This window comes from Crinia signifera, chromosome 6 (assembly GCF_055691185.1).
Source record: "Crinia signifera chromosome 6, ASM5569118v1, whole genome shotgun sequence".
In the NCBI taxonomy this organism is placed as follows: Eukaryota; Metazoa; Chordata; class Amphibia; order Anura; family Myobatrachidae; genus Crinia; species Crinia signifera.
Window position 1 is genome coordinate 169365992 of NC_139222.1, and position 25989 is coordinate 169391980.

The window sequence follows — 25989 nt, forward strand, 5'->3', positions numbered from 1 at the left end:
AAAGAGTCAATAGTTTGAAGAGAGTCCCAGAAGTCAGAAATAGATCAGAGAGATGTATGTATGTATGAGGTATTTGAAGGGGAGTAGCCAGTTTACAGATTCCCAATGAGGCAAAATATGTGAAATAGGTACAATATCAAAATAAATATCAAACTTGCCAAGCCATTTGAAACAGACTGGAGTGGAGACAGACTGCGAGATTGAGGCATTATAACGGTAGGTTGCAGCTGTAAGGCTAAAGATAGCAGGAGAATAACAAAGCAATAGTGTAATTTATGTGAGAAAGGGACTGGCAATGCTTCAAAGGAGATGACATTGGCAGTGCAAAGCATTGAATGTGTTCTGTAAAGCTGAAGGCTAGTTTGAGAACACCACAGCTGTAAAATAGGTGGCATTAGGCAGACCATAATGCTGACAAAGAGGAAAGGGATTACAGTGGGTAAGATGACACTGGGTAGTTTGAACAGACCATCTTGGAGCTACAAAAGTGTAGAATGCAGCTGAAAATCTCTAAAAATAAAGATAAAAACCATTATAAAAATAAGGGATGAGTGTGTTGCAAGCTGTTTCGGAACTGCAAGTCAGCTACACACAGACACGTCATGACACCTATAAGGAGTCATTCTCCCATATGAATTCCTAAGGCAGCAGTATAAGATGTAAGCGACAGACACTGCGCTTAGACACAGCCCATGGCTAGAATACATAGCCCACAGGGGTCCCTGCAAACCATCCCGTCCCGCGTTGCCCCTGGTTACCTGCCACTGCAGAAGCTGCTGTGTTCCGGAGCTGTAAGTCACATGAGCAGGTATCAACATATCACAAGCATTACGGGCCAATCGGCGCGAGCCACGTCACGGTGCGGCCGGATCTCGTATTTTCCGGGTTCGCTGCCTCTCCTCGCCGGGTGAGGGCGGGACTTGTGCTTGACGTGCAGGTGACGCAATCAGTTGAGAGAATTACCCGGGGTCTGACGTCACTTTAACGATGCATTGTTTTAAGTAATCGTTTTATGTCCTGCAGGGCCATGCGTCTGAATGAGGACACCGCGCTTAGAGGGCAGCGGGTGCTGCTGGTGCCGTATGAACCCCACCACGTACCCAGGTACTTGTGTGAGAGTACATGACAGCATCTTACAACAATGTTCTTTTCAAAGACACTTTGCTATAATAAACCCCTTCATGTCATGGTTACTGAATGTGGTAGTAATGTAACACTTAGCTGTTAAAATCTTGCTGATCCAAAACGAAGAGATTAGGTGGCCCATTTACTATGGATCGCATACGCAATGTGACCTAGCGGGATTTTTTGGTGCCCATACCCAGAGTAATGTACTTTGTGTACTAGATCGCATTGCATCTAGTTCAGAACGCATGCAATGTACTACAGCAGCATGCTTTTTGTACCAGACAGTAGCGCACACAGGGGGGGAGGTTTCTGAGTACCCAGAACCCCCCCAGGAGTCTAGGGACCCTAGTCTGAAAGCTGAGGCTCCCCTCTTTCCATGGGTAAAAGAATTTTAAAAATCGGCATTTGGGAACCGGAGATATCTGACTTCAAATTAGTGGTCCCCATCCAAGCCTGTTAATTGCACTTCCCAGTCAGATATTTCAGGTTCTGTCTGACTTAAGGCATACCTCCCAACTGTCACGATTCCGTCGGGACAGTCCCGATTTTCGGGTCCTGTCCCGACGTCCCACCCGCGGCAGGCATTGTCCCGCTGCGGGGGGTGGCAGTTGGGAGACCCCCCAATCTAGTAGAATAGACGCTGTGCGCATGCGCACAGCGTCTATTCTCGTATGAAAATGAGGTCGCGGCTAATTAGCATAAGCCTCGCCCTCATTTGCATACGCCCCGCCCCCTTTTCGGGCGATCGCGCGAGTGTCCCTATTTCCTCCGGCCAGAAGTTGGGAGGTATGCTTAAGGTGCCCATACACTAGTAAGATTTATCCTCAGATCTGGCTGGTTGGAACAAAAACATGGTTATGGATGAATGACAGTTTGTCTCTTTTCCAGCATTTCCAAGCAAATGGTAAACTGTCATTTGCTCTCATCCATAACCAGGTTTTTGTTCCAACCAGCCAGATCTGAAGATAAATCTACGTGTGTATGGCCACCTTTAGAGTTTTTCTGAGGGTATATTCCAAAAGCTGGGACTCTCCCCCTATAAGGGACAATAGTAGCTTGTCTGTAATATTCCCAGAACCAGAGATATCAGCCTTCCAGCAGCTGGTTACTGCTCCAGCTCCACACACCTGGCATGTAGTTTTATATACTCATTGGCAGATTGCTCTGCCTCCTGAACTCTGATCCCCTAGTCCCCAATACCATTTGGTAGGTGGGATTCTCTAGTTTTTAATTCCAATCTATTTCCGGGAACTGGAGATATCTGCAGTCAAGCAAGCTGTCCTCTCACCAGAAAATTATGAATAATAAGCCCACTCCACTATACACCCCTCCTCTGCATATTAAACATCATCTACCACCCTGGAAGTTATGTATCAGGGCCCCTTCATTCAGCCCAATGCCCCCTTCTCCCACCCCATCTCCCACCATCTGTACAGTAATGGGGTAATTAGTGGAAATTACTGATCCAGGCCCTACATGCTGAGCGGTTGATATAATACCCCCTACCACCTGCGGGACATTAAAGCTTCCCCCACCCCTACCGCTGGAGGATCGGTAGGGGCCCCAATACATTGCTATGCCCAGGGGTCATACACTGCTGTTGACGCCCCTGTATGTATGTATGTATGTATATATATATATATATATATATATATATATATACTTATTATTTATATACATTTGGTCTATCTATAATACTTTAACTGACCAGGCATATACTGGGTCACCTAAGTGTCCATCTCCGTGCTTTGCTCCGCCCCTCTGGAAACCCCCTTCTGAAAATCCTGCGTTTGCCACTGTAAGTGGTGTAGTGGCAGGTGCAGGGATACTGGGGGTGGTGAGATTAGGTGCAAATGTGCAGAGGGTGAGTAATGGTCAGTTGCGGTGCTGCTGTGGGCACTTGAGGTATGGGGGGGAGGGGGTGTGTTGGTGTGTGTGTGGGGGGTATGAATAGGTGTTTTTTGATTGTAATTGTAGAATGTAAGATGCAACTATCCACTTTGGGGGGTTTAAAAGGATTCTACCCATGCAATGGGTGTAAGATGTGTGCTCTAGCCGAAAAAAGGAGCAAAAACCTTTAAGAACAGTAATGGTGAGGAGGAACATAAAATTAAAAACCTGATTAATTGTAAATCTACCTTTACTGTATACATGATAAACTATCCCTGCAGAATGTCTTACATAGCGAAGACTAAGAGACCTCTAAAAATATGCATGCTAGAACATGTCCGCCATACAGTATAAGGAATGAGGTAACAAATCATAGCATCCCGCGGCATTTTAAAAGTGCACATAATGAAGATCCATCTGGATTAAAATTCAAGGGAATAGAACAAGTTTTTCAAAGTAAGAGGGGAGGGAATCGGGAAAAAGATCTTATAAAGAGGGAGACCTATTGGATCCTGATGTTAAACACAGTAGTGCCGTATGGGCTAAATGAAAACTATGAAATAACCCCCTTCATTGAAGATTCTTAATAGGGTGTCCCAAAACTCAATTATGTGTACCCCCTTTTTATGTATGTTCATAAATAATTGATAAAGAATATGTTCTGCCACATTACGCCTATGGTGATGATATTGAAAACAGATTGCCATGAATATAGAATCTTGCAACATATTGTTGTGAAGGAAACACTGTTGCAAGTATAGAAAGGAATACAGTGATAAACTTTTACGTGTGTTAACAATTGTGGGTTTGTGACTTGTAAAGTCCGTCTAGGTTTAAAAGACGGGTGAAAGAAAAAAATTGCCTCTGATTGAGACCATGATTTTGACTAGAATGAGCCTGAATTAAAATATGATGGCTACGTATATTTGCAGTTGGTCTGTCCCCTGCCTATAAAGTTGAAGTCTTAAAAGCGCTAACCTTCTTCAATTTGCTGTTGTAGAACCTCCTATTTTTATGTATAGAATATGACTCTGGCCATACACCCATTGAGAGCCGTTTTTAAAACAGGACTAATAATATTGGCACCCGGCTTTTCAAGCTAGATAGACTGACCGGTAAAAAATATTGGCGGGTCCCTGCTGGGGGTGGGGGGGACCCGCCAATATTTTTTGGTGTTGGCCAGATTGGCGTAGTGTGTATGGACCTTTTAAGCTCTGTGAAAATAGGCCCACCTCATAAAGAAAAAATGCTCAGTGTTCTAAAAAATTAATTTTTTGTCTATTTTAAATCTATTCTACATTTTAATGTGCAAAGAATATCATTGCTTCCATCCTTTCACATTATATTACCTTCTTCAATCTGCATCCCTATATTACCATATAATTGTAGTTTTATGGCTTCTGTTTTCAGGTACCATGAGTGGATGAAGTCCGTGGAGTTACAGAAACTGACAGCCTCCGAGCCTCTGACTTTGAGTCAGGAATATGACATGCAGCGCAGTTGGAGAGAGGACAGTGACAGTGAGTGTTAAGTCCACAGCAACAACGCGCTTGGTCGTTTCTGTCTTTACTTCATGACACAAAGCATACTGTATAATACACTACAATGTACAGTACACTAATCCACCATTTCTTTTCAGAGTGCACCTTCATAATCCTGGATTCAATACAATGGGATCAGGGATGCCCAGAAGAGCAGTGCATGGTAGGAGATGTCAATCTATTCTTGGTTGATCCTGAAAATCCTGCTTTAGCAGAGATTGAAATCATGATTGCAGGTAATCTTACCCCAGGACTAAGGTGTAACAGAAATGTCAGTCCCCCAAACAAGAGTATGGTTGTTTTTTGCCTAAAATAGGATTGGACTACTGGCGGTACATTTTACGAATGTCCGATTCACGCCATAGCTTCAATCAATTAAACATTATGGGATTATCACAGGGACACAGGGGGGGAATTTACTCAGATGGGAGTTCTATTTCACATGAGATGTTGCTATAGGCAACCAATCAGAATTTATTCCCTATTTATTTAGCACCTTCTAGAAGATAATAGATAGCATCTGATTGATTGCTTTGTTTAAGCCTTGTTTAATACCAATCAGTGTCCTAAAAACTGATGACACACTATGGATAGCATTCATAAAAGAACAACTGGATGTTGGGCAGCACGGATGGTGTAATGGTTAGCATTACTGCCTCACAGCACTGAGGTCATGGGTTCAATTCCCACCATGGCCCATGTGCGGAGTTTGTATATTCTCCCCGTGTTTGCATGGATTTACTCCGGTTTCCTTCCACAATCCAAAAATATACTTGTAGGTCAATGGGCTTCCAGCAAAATTAACCCTAGAATGTCTGTGTGCATGTATATGTGCTAGGGAATATAGATTGTAAGCTCCACTGGGGCAGGGACTGATGTGAATATGTATGCGCTATATAAGAAACTGTTAGTAAATAAATAATACATGTAACTGTCCTACGGATGCTGTATGCTAACAAATCACCGGCTACTCTCACAACTAGCAAACTGTGTCTTATTAGATAATTAATTATTAGCTATCAATATATGTATATTTGATGTTTTAATGTCTATTCGTATCACTGGCCAGTGAAACATTTGTGTTTAATAAATTCTTAACCCCCTTTTTTATTTATACATTGATTCTAGCACGTGTTTATATACTTTTATTTCTAGATTGATTGCTCATAGGAACATCCCATCTGAAATATAACTCTCATTTTAGTAAATTTCCATTATATAGTGATTGATGCTGAGTTGGACACTTAAATTAGTAAATGTATAAATAGTGTATTTACAACGATATTCTGAGTTGGAAACATCTCAAGATACATCCAGCTCTACACAAGTCATATATGAAGCTAGTTTGGATCAGGCATACTTACTCCCAACCAGGTATTTCAGGTAGTTGGCTTGTGTCACATGATTACGATTCCGCAAGTCAGCTCCAGATCCACACATATACGGGGTAGTACTGTGACGAAATGGTGTAGCCAATACACACCAGAATCTTTTGCTTGAGTACAAAATATTAATTATAACATTACTTATAGATTATTTTGATGACTTTTTTTATTTTTTTAACCATATTTTTCTTTATTGAAGCATGATATACAATAAATGTACAACGTAAATACAATCCCATTGTATAGATCACAATCTGCAGTCATCACAAATTTGCACACAAAAGAAAAAAAATAAATAAACAAGTTATTACAGACATTTCGCAGCAGTGTAGTATTTATTTAAATTTTCTAGGCATACGGATGTATCCTCATACATCTTTTCTGCAGTCATCCCAAACAGCCCATCTTGTCACACCAATCTTCTAGCGCTGGGCATTTTTTTTTATGACAAAAATGTGTCTTAATCACAATGCAATGTGTCTAGCAGCTGTGCTGATTAGTTTGCTATGACACTTAGGGCCTTATTTTGGTTCATTCTTTCTGACAAAATCCTTCTTAGATGGACAAAACCATGTGCACTGCAGGGGGGCAGATGTAACATGTGCAGAGATAATTAGATTTGGGTGAGTAATTTTGTTTCTGTGCAGGGAAAATACTGACTGCTTTATTTTTACACTGCAATATAGATCTCACTTTGAAGTAAACCCCACCCAAATCTAATTCTCTCTGCACAAGTAACACCTGCCCCACCTGCAGTGCACATGGTTTTGCCCATCTAAGAAGGATTTTGTCAGAAAGAATGAACCAAAATAAGGCTCTTAATCTCTGTGTTCAACTGAGTTTCTGAATCTGTATATGAAGTGCTATAATGTAGCAGCAGCAGATTGTTCCCAATACAAGTTCTTTTTTGCTCTGTATACAAGCTCAGGGATCAATTCAGACCTGATCGCAGACCGTGAATTTGCAGCGGCCCGTGTTCAGTTAAGCCGCCACCCTGCTAGAGTGAGAGCCCTGCATATCTGGATTGGATCTGACGCCACACACTCCCAGCGCTTTCATAGGCACGCCTGTGTTTTTTTTTTTTTTTTTAGCACTCTCACTAATCATTCAATGGCCACCAACCATCAAATAATTTCGCTCCCCTTCGGCTGCATGCGAGGTGGGGCGGCGCTGATGTGTTCACTAGGCTGCGAGTATACGCAGCCTAGCGAACAGGTCTGAATCAGGCCTATAGTAAGAAATGAACAAAAAACAGTGACGAACAGTGCAGAGATTATAAACACACACACACATATGTATGGTTTATGTGTATGAAAACATTATCACTATAAGACAGCCTGTGAAAATATGCAGAGGTCGTTTTAAGATTTAGAGAAATATCCTTCTCCGTTAAATAATCCAACTAACTGGTGCAAAGAATCATGCAATCAATAATATTTTCATAATACTCTGGAAGAACAGTCTGTCCTTGTTCTAATATCACTTACTGCACCAATCTCCAAACACCTATGACTGACAATTAATGTGCTCTAAAAATAAAACAATTCACGACCAGTGCATGGCATTTCCCATCTAAATGCAATGTATTTCAGTAACCTACTCCTCACAGATTATCTCAATGCTATATAATGTACCTATCAGAAGAAATTACCATAAATGTCTGAGAATGAGCAGAACAAGCAAATAGGCAAGATGCAAAAACCGGTATTGTCTTATGGCAGTGGTTCCCAAACTTTTTTGAATCACAGAACTTTAGAGCATCAAAATGTATTCAAGGCACCCCTAGGCCAAATGTTTCTTATTGAGAAATTCAGAAAAATAATATAAAATTAAGTACATTGTTTTTATATATCACTTATGTGGTGAGGGACAGGATTTGCTTCTGTTTGTCCATATAGGTTATGGTTGGCAGCCACCAGCACTGGTTTTGCCTGTTACATTGCCCATTAATAATATGAATTGATCCCAGTCCATCAACCCAAGGCACCCCTGCAAGTGTCCTGAGGCACCCAGTTTGGGAACCACTGTCTTATGGCAATTTTCACTGTATGCTTTTTCTGTGGGGATAAATGAATATTAGGAAAGGGAAGAAAAAGAGTAGAGGGTAGTAGGTGTGTGATAAGCCTCTGCAATTAAGGTAGTTGCTAAATTGTAGTGGGCTATAGGACTTTTCACATCCAGGGGGAGGAGCAACTCACATGTGCATTGCTCAAAACAGAATTAAATAGAATAAAAAGCTTTACATTCTATATGTAGAGTTGTGTACATGTCTAGAATCAAAGGCTTCCATGGCCTTATTCAGATGTGGTTGGATAGCGCATCTCAGCTGCTTACTTGGCACAGATATAGGGGGGTATTCAACAGGGGTGGATTGGTAAATCAATCCAGCCTGGGAAAAATATTGAAGCAGCCAGGGGGAGGTATAATGTAGTAGCACTAGTGACTGGGGGGGGGGGGGGGGGGGGCTGGTAGTAGCGATAGTGACCCCTGTAGGACGCTGGGTAGACATTAGTGGGCAGGTTGCTGACAGTTTGACAGCTGCTGCTGCTGCTAATTCAGCATAGTGCGAGAGGGAAGGAGAGAGACGGAGCGGCGCTGCAGCAAGACAGAAGTGTCTCTGGGGCTCTTTGTGCTGCTGCAGCACAGGAGGATACTCTGAGCGCCGCAATCGGGGACAGCGTTGTACCGGCCGGCGTGTGCTGCTGCTGCCATGTGAGCGGGACTGGAGCAGTCACCTTGCCCCGACGGCATGAGAGAAATGAGCAGCCCCTGGGGCAGGGAGTTACAAGAGCGACCAGCGGGCGGCCGCGGCCATCTTCAAAATGGTCAAAGCCGGGGCCATATTTTCTATGGCCAGCACAGCCAGGCGGCGGCCATGGGGGGAAAGCGGCAGCCCGGCCAGGGGGTGATAGCAGCCAAATGTCCCAAATCAGAAGGGACGTGCCTTTGTTTTGGGAAAGCAGAGGCCACTCCCCCCCCCCTTCCAACGCTAAACTACTGCAGACTGTCTATCACTTGATGTCTGTATCCGTAGTGTGTCCAATGACGAGATCTGTACTTCAGCAGAATAGGTCAGGCGCATAGACATAGTACCGGCCAACTTTGTGATACGTTTTCAAGTACCCCACTCAAACCTCTGTAGCATAATTGTTATAAGTTAGTTCTTATCAGTGTGCACTTGTACTTGTCCTATATTAGGTGCAAAACATATGTCTCCAAAAATTGTATATTTGTGCTTACATCCAGCTCTGCATAACCTTTACAGTATGTTTGTGAACATGCCTTCCTCAAACTTTGTCTACAAGAGTATACCTTATTACAACCCAGATCCACCTTTTTAGTTCTAAGTGTAGATGTGATCAAAACGCATCTACCATTCTTGTGTGCCCTCATTTATTGATCATAAAAGGGCAGATGTATTAAGCCTTAAAAAGAGATAAACACAAGGAGTCATGTTATAGGCTGTTTGAAAAATTACACTTAGGAGCTGACTGGCTAGACATTTATCACTCTTTATCATCCTCGCGTTTATCTCTTTTTAAGGCTTAATGCATTTGCCCCATTATACACAAAGTCACAGAAGATACACTCCCCAATGGGAGTACATACACCTCAGCCACGAAATACCACTTGCTACTAAAAAAAAACATATTTATCCTGATGCCATTTTTGATCATTTGAGACAGTCTTGAGTTCTAGTAGTTGCATTAAATCAGTGGTTCTCAAACTGTGGGTCCTGACCCCAAAGTGGGTCCCGGCCTTCTCAGCATGGGGTCACGACTCCATGTTGCTGACCATCAGGCTGATTACTTTTCTAATCTCAGTCAGTAATTCAAGGAGTCTAAAAAATCTGTTAAATTGTCTGTTATGTTAGACTCCTCCCATCACTCTGTGCCTCCACAATGCTGCCATGTATATGCTGTCTGCTGACTACATGTGTGATGTGATGGGTTATGGTATATCAGACTCCTCCCATCACTCTGTGCCTCCACAATGCTGCCATGTATGTGCTGTCTGCTGCCTACATATGTGATGTGATGACCTTCTGCAGTAACTTGCTGGGGTCCTGTAATTATTTTTATTGTCTGATGGGGTCCCAGAGCAAAATAGTTTGAGGACCCCTGCATTAAATGATTGCCTTCCCCATCCACTGGATGTTGTTTGTAACAGTCACCCTGAATTTTGGTATTTTAGAACCCATGTACCGGGGAAAAGGGTTTGGCGAAGAATCCGTTCGACTCATGTTATTTTATGGTAAGTCTTGGAAGTAGTTTCTCTTTGGTAGATGCTCATATAGCCTAAAGTTGCACAGTTTCATTCTCCAATTGTATCTGTTTTGCAGGTGCTACAACTTTGGGGATTACTACGTATCAAGCGAAAATAGGGCAAGAGAACTTGGCAAGTGTTCGACTATTCAATAAACTGCATTTTGTGGAGGTTTGTATTTCTACATCTCCTGTAACAACTACCCAGCCGATATGAGCTGCATATTTACCGCATCCTTTGTAAAGCGCAACGGAATATGCTGAATATATGAAACTGTTAATAAATAAATAATAAATATTGTCTTCTCTGTTATCAGGTATCACTTAGCACAGTATTTCAGGAGCTGACTTTGCACTGGAAAATGAATATGGCAGAGAAGCAATGGCTACTTGACACAACTCCTGTTAAAGAGGAGTCTTATAGAAATATGAAACGGAACAACACAGACTCAGTGGATTAATACTTCTCATTAGGTGAGTGATGCAAACTGGGTACTTATATAAAGTATGTAAATGGTTGTAAAATGGATTATTAACCCTTTAGAACTGACTTTATTATTTCAGTTGTTTTAGCTGATCTTCATCTACCCCTGGGGTAGCCAACTCAACTCCTCGAGAGCTACCAACAGTTAATGTTTTCCAGGTCTCCTCACAGAATCACAAGTGAAGTAATTAGCTCCACATGTGGATCTTTTAAAATGTGTACAGTTGTGCTAGGTTGTGTGGAAAACGTGAACTGTTGGTAGCTCTTGAGGACTGGAGTTGGCTACCACTGATCTACCCTATATAGTGAATCCTGTTGTCCTGGCAGATGACGATTGTGTGCCTTCTGACTTTACCAGTGGGAATTCTCTACACATAACCTTTATTAATTTCATGTTTAGCTGTGGAATGTTTTTTTTTCCCTTTTCTAAATGCTTTTTGGATATATTTTCATGCTTTTATTTTATTTTTATTTCTTGGGGTATGGCAGAAGATCTATTCAGTGTGGAAGAAGCTGGCTTGGGACGAGACATTTTATGTTCTGAAACATGATGTAAATGACAGAAGATGAAAAATGCATGCGTTCTAGCATGGACAGTGCAACAATTAAAATATATTTACACTGAGTTTCTACTTATTCCATTATGACAATTGCAAAATAAATGATTATTTTCTCCTTTCCCAAACTTAATAACTAATCAATTTCTCTGTTTTGTTTTTTTAACCTTTTTCACTTGACAGTATTTTGGTAGGGCTAGCCATGCAGAGAATGCAGTTTGATCTTTGTATATACCCAAATATTACCCCAAATTGTCCTAAAAAAAGATAAATTATATATTTGTGAAAAAAAAATCTTAAATGTGTTTCTCCTATGTACCACTGCCCTCCATTGCGATAATTCCACTCACAACCCTAGTAACAATAAATTCCCCAGTAGTAGAACACCCTCCTCCCAGTGGTCATAGATAACAGTCGCATCACTTCTTAACAGTGTCCAGAGAACCCACTGAAGAATATACAAAACCCAGTGGCTTCATATGCCCCCAACCATAATTCAACGGGTGTAGTATAAAAGGTCGAAAGCCAAAAGGGCAACAGTGTGTAGGTCAATCTCAAAGGGTTAATATGCAGAAGGTCAACACAAGCAAAAGATCGACATGGAAATACTCGTCACATTAAAAAGTCGAGGTGAGTTTTAAAGTTTTCTTGGTGTCAGCATATCTACCCCAAATGAGTGTACACTCCCAGCCAGTGTGCATGGCTCGCTTAGCTTGCCATGCTTCGGGCAAGGTGTCTTCGCTTCTCTAACACTGCACTCGGAACGCCTTAATGTTCCCAGCCAGAGTCTACGCATATGGTAAGGTATGAAAAAGTAAATAAAAAAAGAAAAAATGTTTGTTGGCTTTTAACCATGTTGACTATATGCATGTAACAATATTGTGTCAGTCTATTGACCAGAGACCAATTATCCTTCCCGAGATCACATCAGTGAATACTGCTCAACAGTCATCAGTCCCCCCCCCCTTTGCTCCTAAATATAATATTAATTTGGGTCCTTTCACTCCAGGGCACTTCATCACTGCTGGGGGGTCAGACGAGATCCTTTCTGCACATTTGTAGATTGGGAAACAGAAAACTACCCAACACAAGTGATATGTGTCCATAACAATAAAATACATTTTACAGCAAATGCCTAAAATAGGTTAATGAGTAGTCTGCTTTAAGCACAGGATTCCTGTACCGGAGTTTAGTATTAAACACATATATAACATAAATATTGTCCAGTGGTTCCCAAATTGTGTTGCATGGCACCCAGGGGTGCCTCAGGACTATTTCCTTGGGTTGGCAGTCCAGGACCAATTAAAATTATATACGGTCAATTTAATTGGCAAAACCACGATTTTTAACTTCCAATCCCTCGAAGTTCTAGTTACACCCTGCTGGTACTCTAGGGCACCCTGATTCAGAAAAGTTTGGGAACCACTGCGTTAGTCTGTAGCTGTTTGTAGAGCAGTAAGGAATAGCTAGGTGGAGAAAGTTCCTTACCTTTCACCAATGTCAGACTTGTGACATACTTCATGACATCATCCTATTACAATGTTCATGGTCAGAAGATTCACTGTAAGATTCACTGTAACATGAAATTCTATCTACCACACTAGTCAGATTACTTCCAATGTTATCATCCTTGACTATACATTTTTTTGGAACAGCCAATGTGATGTATGAGTACTGAGAAAGTGATAGGAACATGACCTATTGATTTAATACAAATCTAGATAGATGGTGCAGGTGTGTTTAATCTCACATAAAGTGAAAGTCAAATTAGTAAACTCCGATTTTCTAAAATGTGAAAGGATAGAGTCGTAGATTCTGCGCTCTAGAAATGATTTACTAATATAGATTGATGGGTAAAGTGTTTGTAATCAATGTAGAATAGAAATAGATTCCTAGCAAGATCTTGCTGCTCCTCTTAAAGGCATATTCACTTTTCCATCACAATAAAAATAAGTTTTTGTAAAGTCAGTGGACAGCAGGGGCTTCTGCTTGCAAAAGTAGTTCTATGGAGACCTGCATTAGCATAATCTGGTAACTCAGCCCTCCACGGCTGCCTACAACTAGTTACTTTGGCCGTATGGTTACATGGTGTGGAATTTGGGAATACTCACATTTATTTTCCTTTGTTGATTTCATTGGTAATTTTGTATTCATAGGAAAAAATAGGGGTTTCCTTACAATCGGCATACTGGATGCAGAGTTTTAAGTACTGAAAAACCACTATGAGTGGAACTGATGTTCCAGTTTCTAAGCACTGGATCGTGAATGTATGATCATCAGTCCCTCCAAGTGTTACTTCCTTCTCATTCAATGTTTCCCATTACTGATTTTTGAAAATAATGGGATTTGACTATTCAATCCTGGCCGTTTTTGCAAGAGGAAACGGCCCTGGGTCTGTGTTTGCACACATCTGCATTCATGGAAACGGCTGCTACATTTTTCAAATTAGCGGCCGTTTCTGCAGAAAAATAAATTAATTTGCAGATCCACGTCACTTCAGATTTCCGTTATTTCAGATTTTTGGATTGTGTTTAAAACATATGTCCATACATAATTGTCAGAATAAATTGATTTTATTTTTTAACAATATCTGGTTCATTGCTAAATTTCTGGATCTTGTAGATCATACAGTAAGTGTATAGCATCTCTGGTCACTGGTCTTTTACCCAAATTTTCTACTTCATTGATAGATGACACACTATATTGAAGGGAATGCCTTTACACATGTTTAATGCAATGTCGTTTTGGTACTTGTGAGTTATCTGGACGCCCGATTTTTTGATTGTATGCCTTAAGTTAAGGCATACAATCAGATGCGATGCGATGCGATATCGCATCGCATGCGACCATCGGATGCGATGACCCGATTTTTCCATAGGAATCAATGTTAAAATGGACTGAGTCCATTTTAACATGGAATTCAATTGGAAAAAGGGGTCCTTTTCATACCCCTACTATCCAAGTGGGCATGGAGTTGGATATAAACCTGTGGCGAGCGTAGCGAGCCACCGAGCCCGAAGCGTGGCGAGCGAACGGTATTCCGTGTCCCCTCGCGGGGCTCGCTACGCTTCGGGCTCGGTGGCTCGCTACGCTCGCCACAGGTTTATATCCAACTCCATGCCCACTTGGATAGTAGGGGTATGAAAAGGACCCCTTTTTCCCATTGAATTCCATGTTAAAATGGACTCAGTCCATTTTAACATTGATTCCTATGGAAAAATCGGGTCATCGCATCGCATCCGATGGTCGCATGCGATGCGATGCGATGTCCCGATCCGACCCGATTTAGAAATCGGGCGTCCGGATAACTCACAAGTACCGTCGTTTTTTATGTTTAAGGATAACAGTAGTCATAATCAGCTTATAACATTGCATCTCCAGGTTTCTCCAAGTCCCAGGCTCTGCGTTTTCTTGGGATTGGGTTAATTGGGTCTTCAGTTTGCTTATGGACTCCTGATCTTTCATGACTGTGGGGCCTTCTCATGGTCAGTCTGGTTTTGTACATACCAGCAGATGAAGTGTTTACCAGCGAGCCAGCACTATCTGGAGCTGTCCTACGAGTGTAGCTGTCTGACTTTACAGCCTTTATTTGGGTTAAGGCTGACTCTGAGAATGTGCTGTAGGTTCGTGGCAGCAGTTGCCTATGAGTACCGGAGGAGGAGGATATATCCTTATGTGGCACTTTGTGAGACTGCTGCTTTTTTTGCCAAAGTTTTAGCTTTTGCTCCAAAACTCTCACTTCTTTTAGAACCTCAGTCACTTTGTCCATCCTGTCCAAGAGGTCAGTGACTGCTGTAGGTAGGTGTTCCACAGCCAGCCCAGGTGACAGTATAGGCCGAGGACTGGTTGGAGAGACCAGGACTTCATGGGGAAAAGAAGCGGAGCAATAGGACAGCACAGCCGCAGACTGTGCACGGGAGGAGTTCCGGGTAGAGCAGGTGGAATAGGAATCCAAACCTTCAAATTTCACAGTATGGCGATACTTGATGGGAATGAAAAATAGGATAATCATGATAAAAGTAATTTCATTTAATTTCTTTAAAAAATATTTATTAAAATAATAGCAGCACACTTTTTATTTACATTGTTGTTGTTTTTTGCCTGCAGTGTGGAAATGATGTTCAGGAGGACACAATCAATTATTTTAAAGCAATAAAATTACAATGATGATGTTGCCATTCATTTGTCATGTCTACGTTGCATAAAATGCCAATCGTAATTCCCCCTCTAGTTATACAGGGGCAGATGTACTGTATGATGCAGTTATCAGGGAGGAGAAATGAGCCAGTGGAGAAGTTGCCCATGGCAAGCAATCAGCACTGAAGTAACATCTATTATTTGGATAATATAAACTTATACAGAGCAGCTGATTGACATGGGCAACTTTTCCATGTGTTATTGATACAGTGGGGTTGATTCTGGTTAGTTTAAAAAGCACACTCCTTCTTTGATGGAAAAAATCATGTACACTGCAGGAGGGGCTGCTGTAACATGTGCAGAGAGAGTTAGATTTGGGTGAGTTGTGTTCAAACTGAAATGTAAACTGCAGTGTAAAAATAAAGCATCCAGTATTTACCCTGCACAGAAACAAAATAATTCACCCAAAATGTAACTCTCTCTGCACATATTACATCTGTCTCCCCTGCAGTGCACGTGGATTAGAGAGAGAATTTGCTTTTGAGAGTGAACCAGAATCAGGCCCAGTTTCTGCTGCAAACACTACCAGCTATCCCAAGAACACAGGGATTGGACAGTAAATGACCGGAAATAGATCATTTGGTTTTATGAATAACATTTTCAATTACACTATGCAGATAGTGGGGGAAAATATGGAGACAACAACACAAAAGCATGGATCCTTCTTGCATTGCAATGACTCCTCATACTGGTGAAGGCAACATTATGGTATGCAGTATGTTACATGGGACTGTTTGGGACCTTTGATTGGTGTGGACAGTATAATCAGCGCATAGAAGAATTTATGGCAAAAGGCCCAACAAAGTACTAACCCAGTGGTCATAATAATCTGGCCACTCAGTGTACACGTCCCTTATTCATCAGTTGTTTTTGTCAGTCAATTCTAGAGATCAAACTCTGTGCTTTGAAAGCAGGGAGCTCTTATTAAATACATCAAAAGAACAATTATGTTCTTTAACATTCTTAAATTATTCTTATTAACCGTTATATACATTAAGGCTCATGCAGAGCAGTCACTTCTGGTGGACTCGCAAGGCTGGTGGATACTCAGGCTAGCTTCTGCTCATATTAGCATATAATTGCAATTCTATTCAGCAAAATATAGCAGGAACTGCCACACCTTAATAAGCCTCTTTGCGCATACATATTCTGCAGTGTTTTTGCAATTTACATCAATCCGTGCCTCAATGGAGCTTCCAATCTAAATTACTTATTTATTAAAAAAAAATGTGTATAGCGCAAACATATTCCGCAGCACTTTACAGAGAATATTTAAACATTCACATCAGTCCCTGCCCCAGTGGAGCTTGCAATATATATTCCCTACCACATGTAAACGCACACACAGACATTCTAGGGTTAATTTGTTGGGAGCCAATTAGACTACCAGTATATTTTTGGATTGTGGGAAGAAACCGGAGTATCCTGAGGAAATCCACACAAGTACGGGGAGAATATACTAACTCTGCACAGTTAGATTCCAGCAGGAATCGAACCCATGACCTCAGTGCTGTGAGGCAGTAATGTCCATTCTGCCCCTACTTACCAAATAAACCCACACATACTATGGTTGACTTGTCAGGAGCCAAGTAACCTATCAGTAAGTTTTTGGATTGAGAAATTGCTTACCTCTTTCACTTTGCTGACTCCCAGCCACAGTTTGAATCTTTTGACAAGAAAATCTATCATCTCATGGTCTTGAGGCTCCAGGGCTGGGCGATAACTCTCAGCTTGGATAGTGCGAAAACTACTAAGTACTGCCCCAAACAGAAGTCCTCGGCATACCATCAACAGGCTCAGTACCAATCCAAGACACCATCCTAGTGAGTTGCAACTCTTTACGATAAACTGGAGAGAGGAACCCCCCCGTAATAAATGAAAGACTGGGATACAAAGGATATTGGGCATTGGCATTATTACATAGGATACCTGGGGAAAGATGACAGCAAGTGTAAATGGAATGGTCATTGAGGATCACCTTTTTCTTAACACCCTCTCCCCAACACACACATTATATTTGTGTATAAATGCTATAATAACTATTGCTAAAGCTGTTTTTGTTTTTTTGCATTTTTAACTAATATTAGAAATAAGCACATATAAATTATCCTGATTTAAATATACTGCAGATTGAAAACACAGCCATCTTTAGATACTGATCAGAGACATGTATAATAGAGATACACACTTTAAAGGCCGCACTCCTACTTACCACACTCATACAATGAATGAATGCAAGGGTCAAAACTGTCACAGGAAACACAAATCCCAATAGCTCCTTCCTTAACACCTGTAGTGTTTTGCCAAAAACTGCCCACCGCCGCATGAAGCGCAATTGTTGAGCAACCTTCAAGAAAAATAACATGGATTTCTGTGCTATATTACATTATACAGTTCTGGTAAGATTTTAATCCTACTAAGAAACTAGTCTTACCTTTAGCATAAACAAGAATAGCAGGGTAGCAGACAGCGCCATCTGTGTTCTTGACAGCAATGCTATATCATACAGGCTAATAAAAGACCAAGGCTTTGCTTGAAATTGATCCATCCGATGCTGTGTTAGACTAATCCTGGCAACATGCACAATGCCAGTGGCTGCAGCAACCAGCCCTATAAGAAGCCTTGTCCAATGGGGAGAGGAAGTTGAGTTCACATACCGGGCACCAATCAGGGCAGCCAGTTCCGGACAAAGGAAACAGAGAGCAGCACACAAGAGGGATAACTGGCGGGAAATAAAAAGTCTATTGATCAGCTGCACAGGTGAATTATAAGATTGAAACCAAGTAAAGATACTCACAGCCAGTGCCATAGGCAGGTTAAGACCATGTCTCATCTCCTGGAGATGGAATGGGAGGATGGAAAGGCTGGATGGGCTGATTCCATAAGGTGAGAGATCCAAGTGGAGGATGGAAGAGATGTGAAGACGAACATCTTTGTGATATTGTGTGATTTCCAGTTGCAGTACACTGTGGATTTTAAGGATATTTCTTATAGACTTAAAGTTGCCATATACATATAATTAATGGTTAACACATGAAAATACAGCCAGCTATACCATTCCTTAATCTATAAAAATCATTGTGCTCGGCCCCACAGATATGCATGTTAATTAAGTTTTCGTATTGTGGTCATAGACAACAATGGGATCCTGCAGTACAAATGTTATGGTGCATCTATGTATTTGGATGAGACTGCTATAACAACACTTGCGAGGTCTTCTCGCCTATTACAGCCTTTTCTCCATAGAACTATAGACAATCACCAGTACTTACAGTAAGTGGCCACCAGGACTTACGCTAAAAAGTTATAGTGGCTCAAACCAAATAACAAGAGATTGTGTTAGGATGGTGTGCTAGGCACCTATCTCTGTGGCAGCCTCCAAGCTGCCTGGTCCTCTGCGCTCCCTGTCCCTTGTGTGGGCGGTCCCCAGCGTCCCCGCGTGCTGCACACTGTGTGAGTGGCAGTGCACCTTATCAGCCATTAGCAAGAAGAGGAAGCCCATGCACCCTTCAGTTACAGACTGCGTGTCTTCAGAGTAGGGATAGCCATCGTTGCCATTGATGGCAATAGTGCAACTGGCCATCGATGGTGTTAAAATATGCAATGGATGACCACTGATATTTTTACCTATTGATGGTCATCCATTTTGGTTGACTGACTGGCCTGTGGGCTAATTAAAACACAGGGGCGGGGCTTCACAGGTGCCAGGGGTGGAGATATGCTCTGTGTCCAGGGCCAGGCACTTTGAAAAAAAAAATATTAAAACATTGGTTTTGCTGTGCCATCGATGGAGGGAAACCATTGGTTCTCCCCTATTGATGGCAAAAGTATTTGACATCAGCCATAAACCATTGATGATTTCAAATCATTAATGGTCGGAGGCCATCCCTACTTCAGAGAGCTGTACCAGTGCGCCCTTACATCAGAGCAGTGTGTCCCACGCTGTGCGACTCCAGGAGAAGCAGACAGCACTCCTTCAGCTGTGTGTCCACTGCTGAGGGGTGCGGGAGCCAGCGCTGAGAGTGTGAGCTGGACGGCGCCATTAGACACAGCACGCACTGAGCCCCGGCACTTCAACCCACCGGAGAGCAGGTCTCAGTATATCAATCAGAGTTCCCCTGTATATAGCGCTCGCAGCACTAGCCACAGCTGCCCTCACAGACCCTCAAGTTTCAAATCTGCAGGCTGTAAAGACTTTTACTATAAAGAAAGACCTCCATTACCACCTGTCATCTGCAAGCTGCAGGACAACGATAAATACCTGCACCATACACCTGTGTACACCTGCCTGTAATATATCTGCTACAGTATACTGCATACTGCAAATTAACACAACGATGCCTGTTAACTCTGTGCTCATTACTACAATAAACCCACAAATTCTGGTTAAGCTTCAAAAACGTGTGTTGCCTAAGACCACAAGCACCGCTATATACTATGTCAACAGGTCATGGGCTCAGACCCGCATGCTTGGAAGATTAACCCCCTAAAAGCTAAGTGAATATAAAAAAACACAAAGACAAGTCTTAAAGTGACATTTTCTAGAAGAGATAACAAGATATATAACACGGGGCACAGTATGAGCTTTGCTAAGCTAAAAGGCACGGAGAACTCCACCACATGGAAGTTCATCATGGAGATGCAGCTTAAGAGGGAAAAGCTATGGAAGTTCATGGTAGAGCCAGGAGATAGTCCAAACCAAGACGAGGTAGACAGCCATCGGTACGATAGGTTTAGCTATAGAGCAGCATGACTGATTAGTTGGAAAGAGTCTGCCAAGGACATGTGGACTGCCCTGCAAAGTGTCTACCTTTTACTAATCAACCTTTTAACCCTGTCGACTATATAAGCTTGATCTACTTACCATCTACGTAGACACAGCATATCTGTACATTTAAACCCCCGAGACTCTGCCAGGTTGGTTTTGCCTATTAAATTATTTCTGCTTTAAAATAGGAGGGAGCCCTGGGAATCTGTTAATGTTTGCAGTTCGCAGCAAGTAGTCGATACAGCAAGCTGGTAGATACAGTACCTTTTATGTATCCAGTTTATATTTTTTAGCACTCGGATGATTTTCTGCATCTTTTCCAATGTGTTACCAAGGTCCTGACATGGATTCTGCAGGCAACTATAAATTGTATTTAGTTAGTTTTTTGCATATCATGCCTAACAATTAAGGATTGATAATAGAAGCTTCATTAAGTACAGGCAGTATAGAACTATAATTACAGTTGGGTTTTTTGGGGGTTCAATCTCACAAGGCCTTCAAGAGTTAAATAGTAAGACCCCCCTATCAGTGTGAATTTATTCTTAAATATAGAGATGTAGGGGTGTGCTACCACAGACAAATACATCACAACAGGTTTTGGGACAGAATAGGGTTTGTCACGTGTGTGGTGCACCAAAAGAGAAAAAGAACTATTGCACAATAAAATGTACTTTTTATTGGGTTATTTTAAAAACTGCAAAATATCACAAACTACATATAACATTAAACAAGGTGAATACAGTACAAATTAAAATTGCACGTGCGGTGTCTGTTGTACTGGCCTCTGGTGTCCGATCTCTAGAGGATAATTTGATGCTAGTGTGTATCTCTATCACCATTTTATTATGTGGCATACAATTCATGCAATGCGATTTTTCATTGTAAAGACCCGATTTTTAATTGTATAGTCACCCATGGGTGATTTCATACCCCCACTATCCAACTACACATGGAGTTGATTTTATATAGTGTGGCGAGTGCAGTGAGCCACCGAGCCTGAAGCGAGGCGAGCGGACGCAGAATACAGGTAGGTGGTGTGTAGGCAGGGGGTGGTAGGCAGGCAGTGGGTGGGGTGCAGGCAGGGGTGGGGTGCTGCGCTCGCCAGGCTTCGGGCTCGATGCGCTAGCCACACGATATAAAGTCAACTCCATGCGTAGTTGGATATTGGGGGTATGAAATCACCCATGGGTGACTATACAATTAAAAATCGGGTCTTGACAATAAAAAATCGCATCGCATGCCTTACGTAGTGGCATGAGATGAAAAAATCGGGCGCCCAGATAATACACAAGTACCTAGTTAGGTTATAGTGCGCGTGCTGATAGGTGATTACCGGAGAATCCTGGAGTCACTACCCCGCCGCACTGAAGGTGCTTGCATGAGTCCTCCTGCGGGCTCAGCTGTCTGTATTATTTAAACAACGATATACCACATACAATAATACAGTTTAATGGAACATTAGAGTCCTAAAAAGGACTAATGAGTAAGGACACAATTCGAGACAATCTAGTACAAGCAGAGCTACCGCACGGCTGGTATAGGTTGCCCTGAGGAAGATCAGTGAAGCGTACGCCGTGCTAGGAAACAAGTACCAAAAATATATAGAGAGGAAAATATGACTGCATGTGTGTCAGTCATACAGTTGACTTGTAAAGGCCCATTCACACTAGAAGATATTGGCAGGGGCTTCTGAGCGATATTGATGCCTTATCTCGTTAAAGATGTGTGCCCCACACTTCGTTAACAACCGTCGGCATCTTCCAGATCTGCAGCTCAATCAGGTCAAACTGGCTCATGTTGCTTGTGCACACTGTTCAGTGTGTGGCAGTGACAAGCGACATGAGCAATATTCACCTGAAGCTGCTGCCCGGACCCTCCCGGCACTAATCAAGTTACCTGGATCCGCTGGCTGCTGCCACTGCTGCTCCTGTGTCCCCAGCATGTCAGGCAGGGGAGACGGAGCATGCAGGACCCATCTGTCTGCATCTGTGAAGAAATTAGTGCCGGGAGGGGGCGGAGCTATATGACAGGAGGGGCAGAGCTACATGGGCAGGAGGGGAGGAGCTACATGGATCCCCTGCCTGGCATGCCGGGGACACAGGAGCACCAGCAGCAGCCGGGTGGCACACAAAAGCAGGCTATTTAGGGGTAGGAGCTCAACTAGCTGGAGGGGGCGAAGCTACACAGGGATGATGGAAGGAGAGGATGAGCTGCCAGAATGAAGTAAATTTATGTGTTAGAAAGACTAAAATACTGTAAGCAACTGGTAACTAGTGTGGGGCGTTACATGTACGGCAGATAACTAGTGTGGGGCGTTATATGTACGGCAGATGGGGAGAGCACAACTGCAGCGGCGGCCGGCGAAGTAGAGACCTGCAGCGGCGCCGGAGAGATGGACACCTACGGCGGTACCCGGCGCTTGGTGACGGAGACTCGTAGGTGCGCCGGGGAGCAAGAGAGCACACCGCAGGAGAGCCATGCGCCAGTGAACAGGAAGCCGCCGATGCTGGAAAAAGAGACCTGCTTCCTCTTGCTAGCCTCTCCTCTTTGCCCCATCACCTCATCCCCTTTTGCACTGTCCCCTCACTTTCAACCCATCACCTCACCTTCATCAACTTACACCCTCTCACCTCCCCCTCTTATCTGCTGTCACCTACCTCCCTCTCATCCGCCGTCAATCCCCCTCCCCAATCTCCCATCACCACACCCGCTCTCGTCACGTCCCACTCTTGCCCGACGTCGCCTCACACACTTGATTTTAGCCAATATCTTTCATGTCTTTCGTAAAATCTTTCAGTGTGTATGCACAATATCTTTCATGATCAGCTCTTCGTCTTTCATAGCTTCAAGTGTGTATGGGCCTTTAGAAAAAATCAGCATTGAAAAAAATTAAGAATTATATAAAATATAAAATATTGCTTTCAAAATCTATTAGGGCAACTAATACATGCTCAGGCACATTTTATATAGTGTCTCATCAGAAGCTAACACTGGTATGTAATGAAACCTATATAACGATTATCTTTGTTTTACATACCCAGAGTAGTCATGTGTAAAGTTAAGCCCCAATGTAACATTGGAACAGATTTCCGCATATTCCCAGCCAGTGCCAGGAGATTTGGGTGGCATCTTCTTCAAATGATCTGACTGCAAGTGTAAGATGGGGGACCAACCTGAAAACAAGATATAGTATGTTTGCTATCAACTTCAAAAAATAATATTGCATGAAAAAAGTTATATTGAATGCTTATTTCCCAAAAATGTATAGACATTACCTGATGAACTCAATGGTAAAACATTAAGCTGGCACAAACGTGGAGATCCCAGCAAGGTCAGTCTAGGGTTACTGTAAAGGTGAGTCGGTAATGTACTATCTAGCCAGTTCCATAAGTCAGAAACGCTGCAAGTACAAAGCAAAAAATCATGTTGCTTATGCTTATACCGGCATCTTCTCGTACTCCTGAAACACGTAGTACCTCCTGATTGTAGTAAAGTTCATCTCAGCTCCAGCTACAGTCCTGGTCACAGATCGTTTTATCGCTTTGTGAAGGAGCCGGATGTTGTTGTCATGAAAACTACTTTGAAAATTCATCAGCAGCACCAGCAGAAAGAAAACCATGTAACCTGTACAGCTCTACACATAAAGCACATAAAGCATACTTTAATTACACTCACAGAAAACAGTTGTACATATAAGGTGGCATATTTGTTAAGTTTTGAATAGTTACTAAGTGGCATTTTTCAAATACAGAGTAGAAAAAGGTGCGAGTTGAAATCTTCCAACAGTTTACGCAGGTGTACTATCTATGCGGCTGACAGTGGCGTAGCTACGTTTTGGGCGCCCCCCCGCCGATAGGGGGGGGGCGCCCATACCCACCCCCCGCCACCGCCTCGTCGAGCACGGCCGCCCCGCCGCCTATGCTAACCCCCTCCCCCGCAGTCTTACCTATCGCGCTGGTCCCGGCGGCTCCGTCCGTTCATCTGCTGAGGACCACCACAAAATGGCCGCCCCCGTACAGCAGACAGTTTCAGAGAACTGTTTGCTATATGGGGGCGGCCATTTTGTTGTGGTCCTCATCAGAAGAACGGAGCCGCCGGGACCAGCAAGATACGTAGGTCTGCGGGGGATTGGGGGGTAGGTAACTATAGCACCGCAGCCCCCGGCGCCCCCACATGCACAGCGCCCCCCCGCGGTGGCGGGGGCTGCGGTGCTATAGTTACGCCCCTGGCGGCTGATGATTAGGGTCAAGACCTAAGGTCTTGAAAAAGACCTCAGTGGAGGTGGAAACGCGTTTGAGGAAGCCAGGGAAAGTGCTTGGGGACTGTAAGGTGGACACATCTTTTACCATCTGGATCTCAGGAGAGGAAACCGGTACCTGCTTGAGAGACTTATTGCCCTGATGCGAGTTTGAGAGCTGCCTAAACCCAGTTTTCCACCACACAGGGTAATTGCCCACTTTTTACCCCCACACCCACCTGGCTAATTTTTAAATTGTAATTACTGTGTGTTATATGGAAATTTATTATATTAAATACTACACTATATTTGGTCCTACATTTGCTTTTTATCCTTGTTTGACTATCCCGGCTTGATATACCGGAGAAGGTAGCCCATATACAGGGAGAAGAATAGACAGAGACCTAAATATAGCCCTCGGGGAGAGCTTTCATTATACCCATCCAAGGGCGTAACTACCATAGGTGCAAGGGGTGCAGCTGCTATGGGGCCCAGAGCTGAAGGGGGCCCATCTTTGCTGTCTAAGTATATGTTTTACATACATTTATCACCATCAGTTGCTAAATAGGGGGCCCTTACAAACTTTTGCTATGGGGCCCACGATTATCTAGTTACGCCTCTGTACCCATCCCTGGTTACGGAGGCGGAGAAGAGGAGATGCCACCTACATAGTAGGGACGTAATATTTCTCTACCTTAGTGCGCTGGTGAAGGGGACTTATCACTTTGTGTATTTATACACTAAATCTTTATTCACATTTTTCAAATACAGCCTATTTATTTATTATTTATTTATTAACAGTTTTTTTTATATAGCACATACATATTCCGCAGCGCTTTACAGAGAATATATGAACATTCACATCAGTCCCTGCCCCAGAGGAGCTTACAATCTATATTCCCTACCACATGTACACGCACACACAGCCTATGGTATAACATGGCAGTAAGGAGCTGCTTGGCACACAGTTCACGTTTTCCAGGTGCACAGGTGCAATCATTACTCATTGACACGTTTTAAAAGATCTACAGGTGGAGGTAATTATTTCACTTGTGATTCTGGAGGAGACCATCAAAATATGCACTGCGTGGGGTCCTGAGGACCGAGTTTGGGAACCTATGGTCTACACTGAGCTTATAGAACTCACTTGCTGAGACCATTGTAACAAGCGCCTTGCATAACTCCTTTACTAAACAGTTATTTCAAATAAAAATAATTTTCAACAGTAGAATAGTAAAATGATTTCTGCATGCATAAGTAAATACCTTCGAGAGAAATCCTGCACAGTAAATGTTTTACAGAATTTGTAAAAGAAACCGCTTTTCTGCATAATACACAAGTAAACGTATTGTAGAAGATTACTGTATAGTTCTTTCCATTAGCACAAGTATATTGCCAGCAGATATTTGCAAACAGCTAATGGATTTCCAGAATAATATGCAGACCACCAAGCTACTAAGTAGATCTTCAGAATACTCCAGATTAAATAGCACTATAATTAAATGCCAAACTGATCTTTTTAAAAGACACAAACCAT

General features: G+C 42.6%; 3 protein-coding genes across 6 annotated transcripts in view; 1 reads left to right on the forward strand and 2 right to left on the reverse strand.

Annotated features, from left to right (window-relative positions):
- SLC38A12 (solute carrier family 38 member 12) overlaps window positions 1–910 on the reverse strand; it is a 42063-nt gene extending 41153 nt beyond the window's left edge. Inside the window, exon 1 of the mRNA XM_083148069.1 lies at window positions 759–910. The gene's annotated coding sequence lies outside the window, so the exon portion shown is untranslated. The remainder of the gene's footprint in view (window positions 1–758) is intronic.
- Window positions 861–11372, forward strand: NAT9 (N-acetyltransferase 9). Of its 3 annotated transcripts, none has more exons than XM_083148072.1 (8): window positions 861–947; window positions 1021–1104; window positions 4429–4538; window positions 4658–4795; window positions 10139–10198; window positions 10287–10381; window positions 10527–10683; window positions 11183–11372. In XM_083148072.1, the coding sequence occupies exons 2-7, from the start codon at window positions 1028–1030 to the stop codon at window positions 10668–10670; spliced, it is 624 nt and encodes a 207-aa protein (XP_083004198.1). In that variant the 5' UTR covers window positions 861–947; window positions 1021–1027; the 3' UTR covers window positions 10671–10683; window positions 11183–11372. The 3 variants fall into 3 exon arrangements, with proteins under 3 accessions (XP_083004198.1, XP_083004199.1, XP_083004197.1); XM_083148073.1 differs by having other exon boundaries at window positions 878–937; window positions 1024–1104; XM_083148071.1 differs by lacking the exon at window positions 861–947 and having other exon boundaries at window positions 959–1104.
- Window positions 11373–14454: 3082 nt separating this feature from the next.
- The window catches only part of LOC146008600 (polycystin-1-like), a 106960-nt gene continuing 95425 nt past the window's right edge, over window positions 14455–25989 (reverse strand). Inside the window, exons 37-45 of one of the 2 annotated variants that reach the window (XM_083148063.1) lie at window positions 23692–23849; window positions 23491–23615; window positions 23253–23388; window positions 20480–20575; window positions 18245–18413; window positions 17882–18169; window positions 17660–17794; window positions 17077–17376; window positions 14455–15232 (exon numbers count right to left, since the gene is read on the reverse strand). In XM_083148063.1, the coding sequence (XP_083004189.1) occupies window positions 14612–15232; window positions 17077–17376; window positions 17660–17794; window positions 17882–18169; window positions 18245–18413; window positions 20480–20575; window positions 23253–23388; window positions 23491–23615; window positions 23692–23849 (2028 nt within the window). In that variant the 3' untranslated portion in view covers window positions 14455–14611. Of the gene's footprint in view, window positions 15233–17076; window positions 17377–17659; window positions 17795–17881; window positions 18170–18244; window positions 18414–20479; window positions 20576–23252; window positions 23389–23490; window positions 23616–23691; window positions 23850–25989 lie in introns of those variants that run through there. The other variant, XM_083148065.1, reaches the window with a different exon arrangement.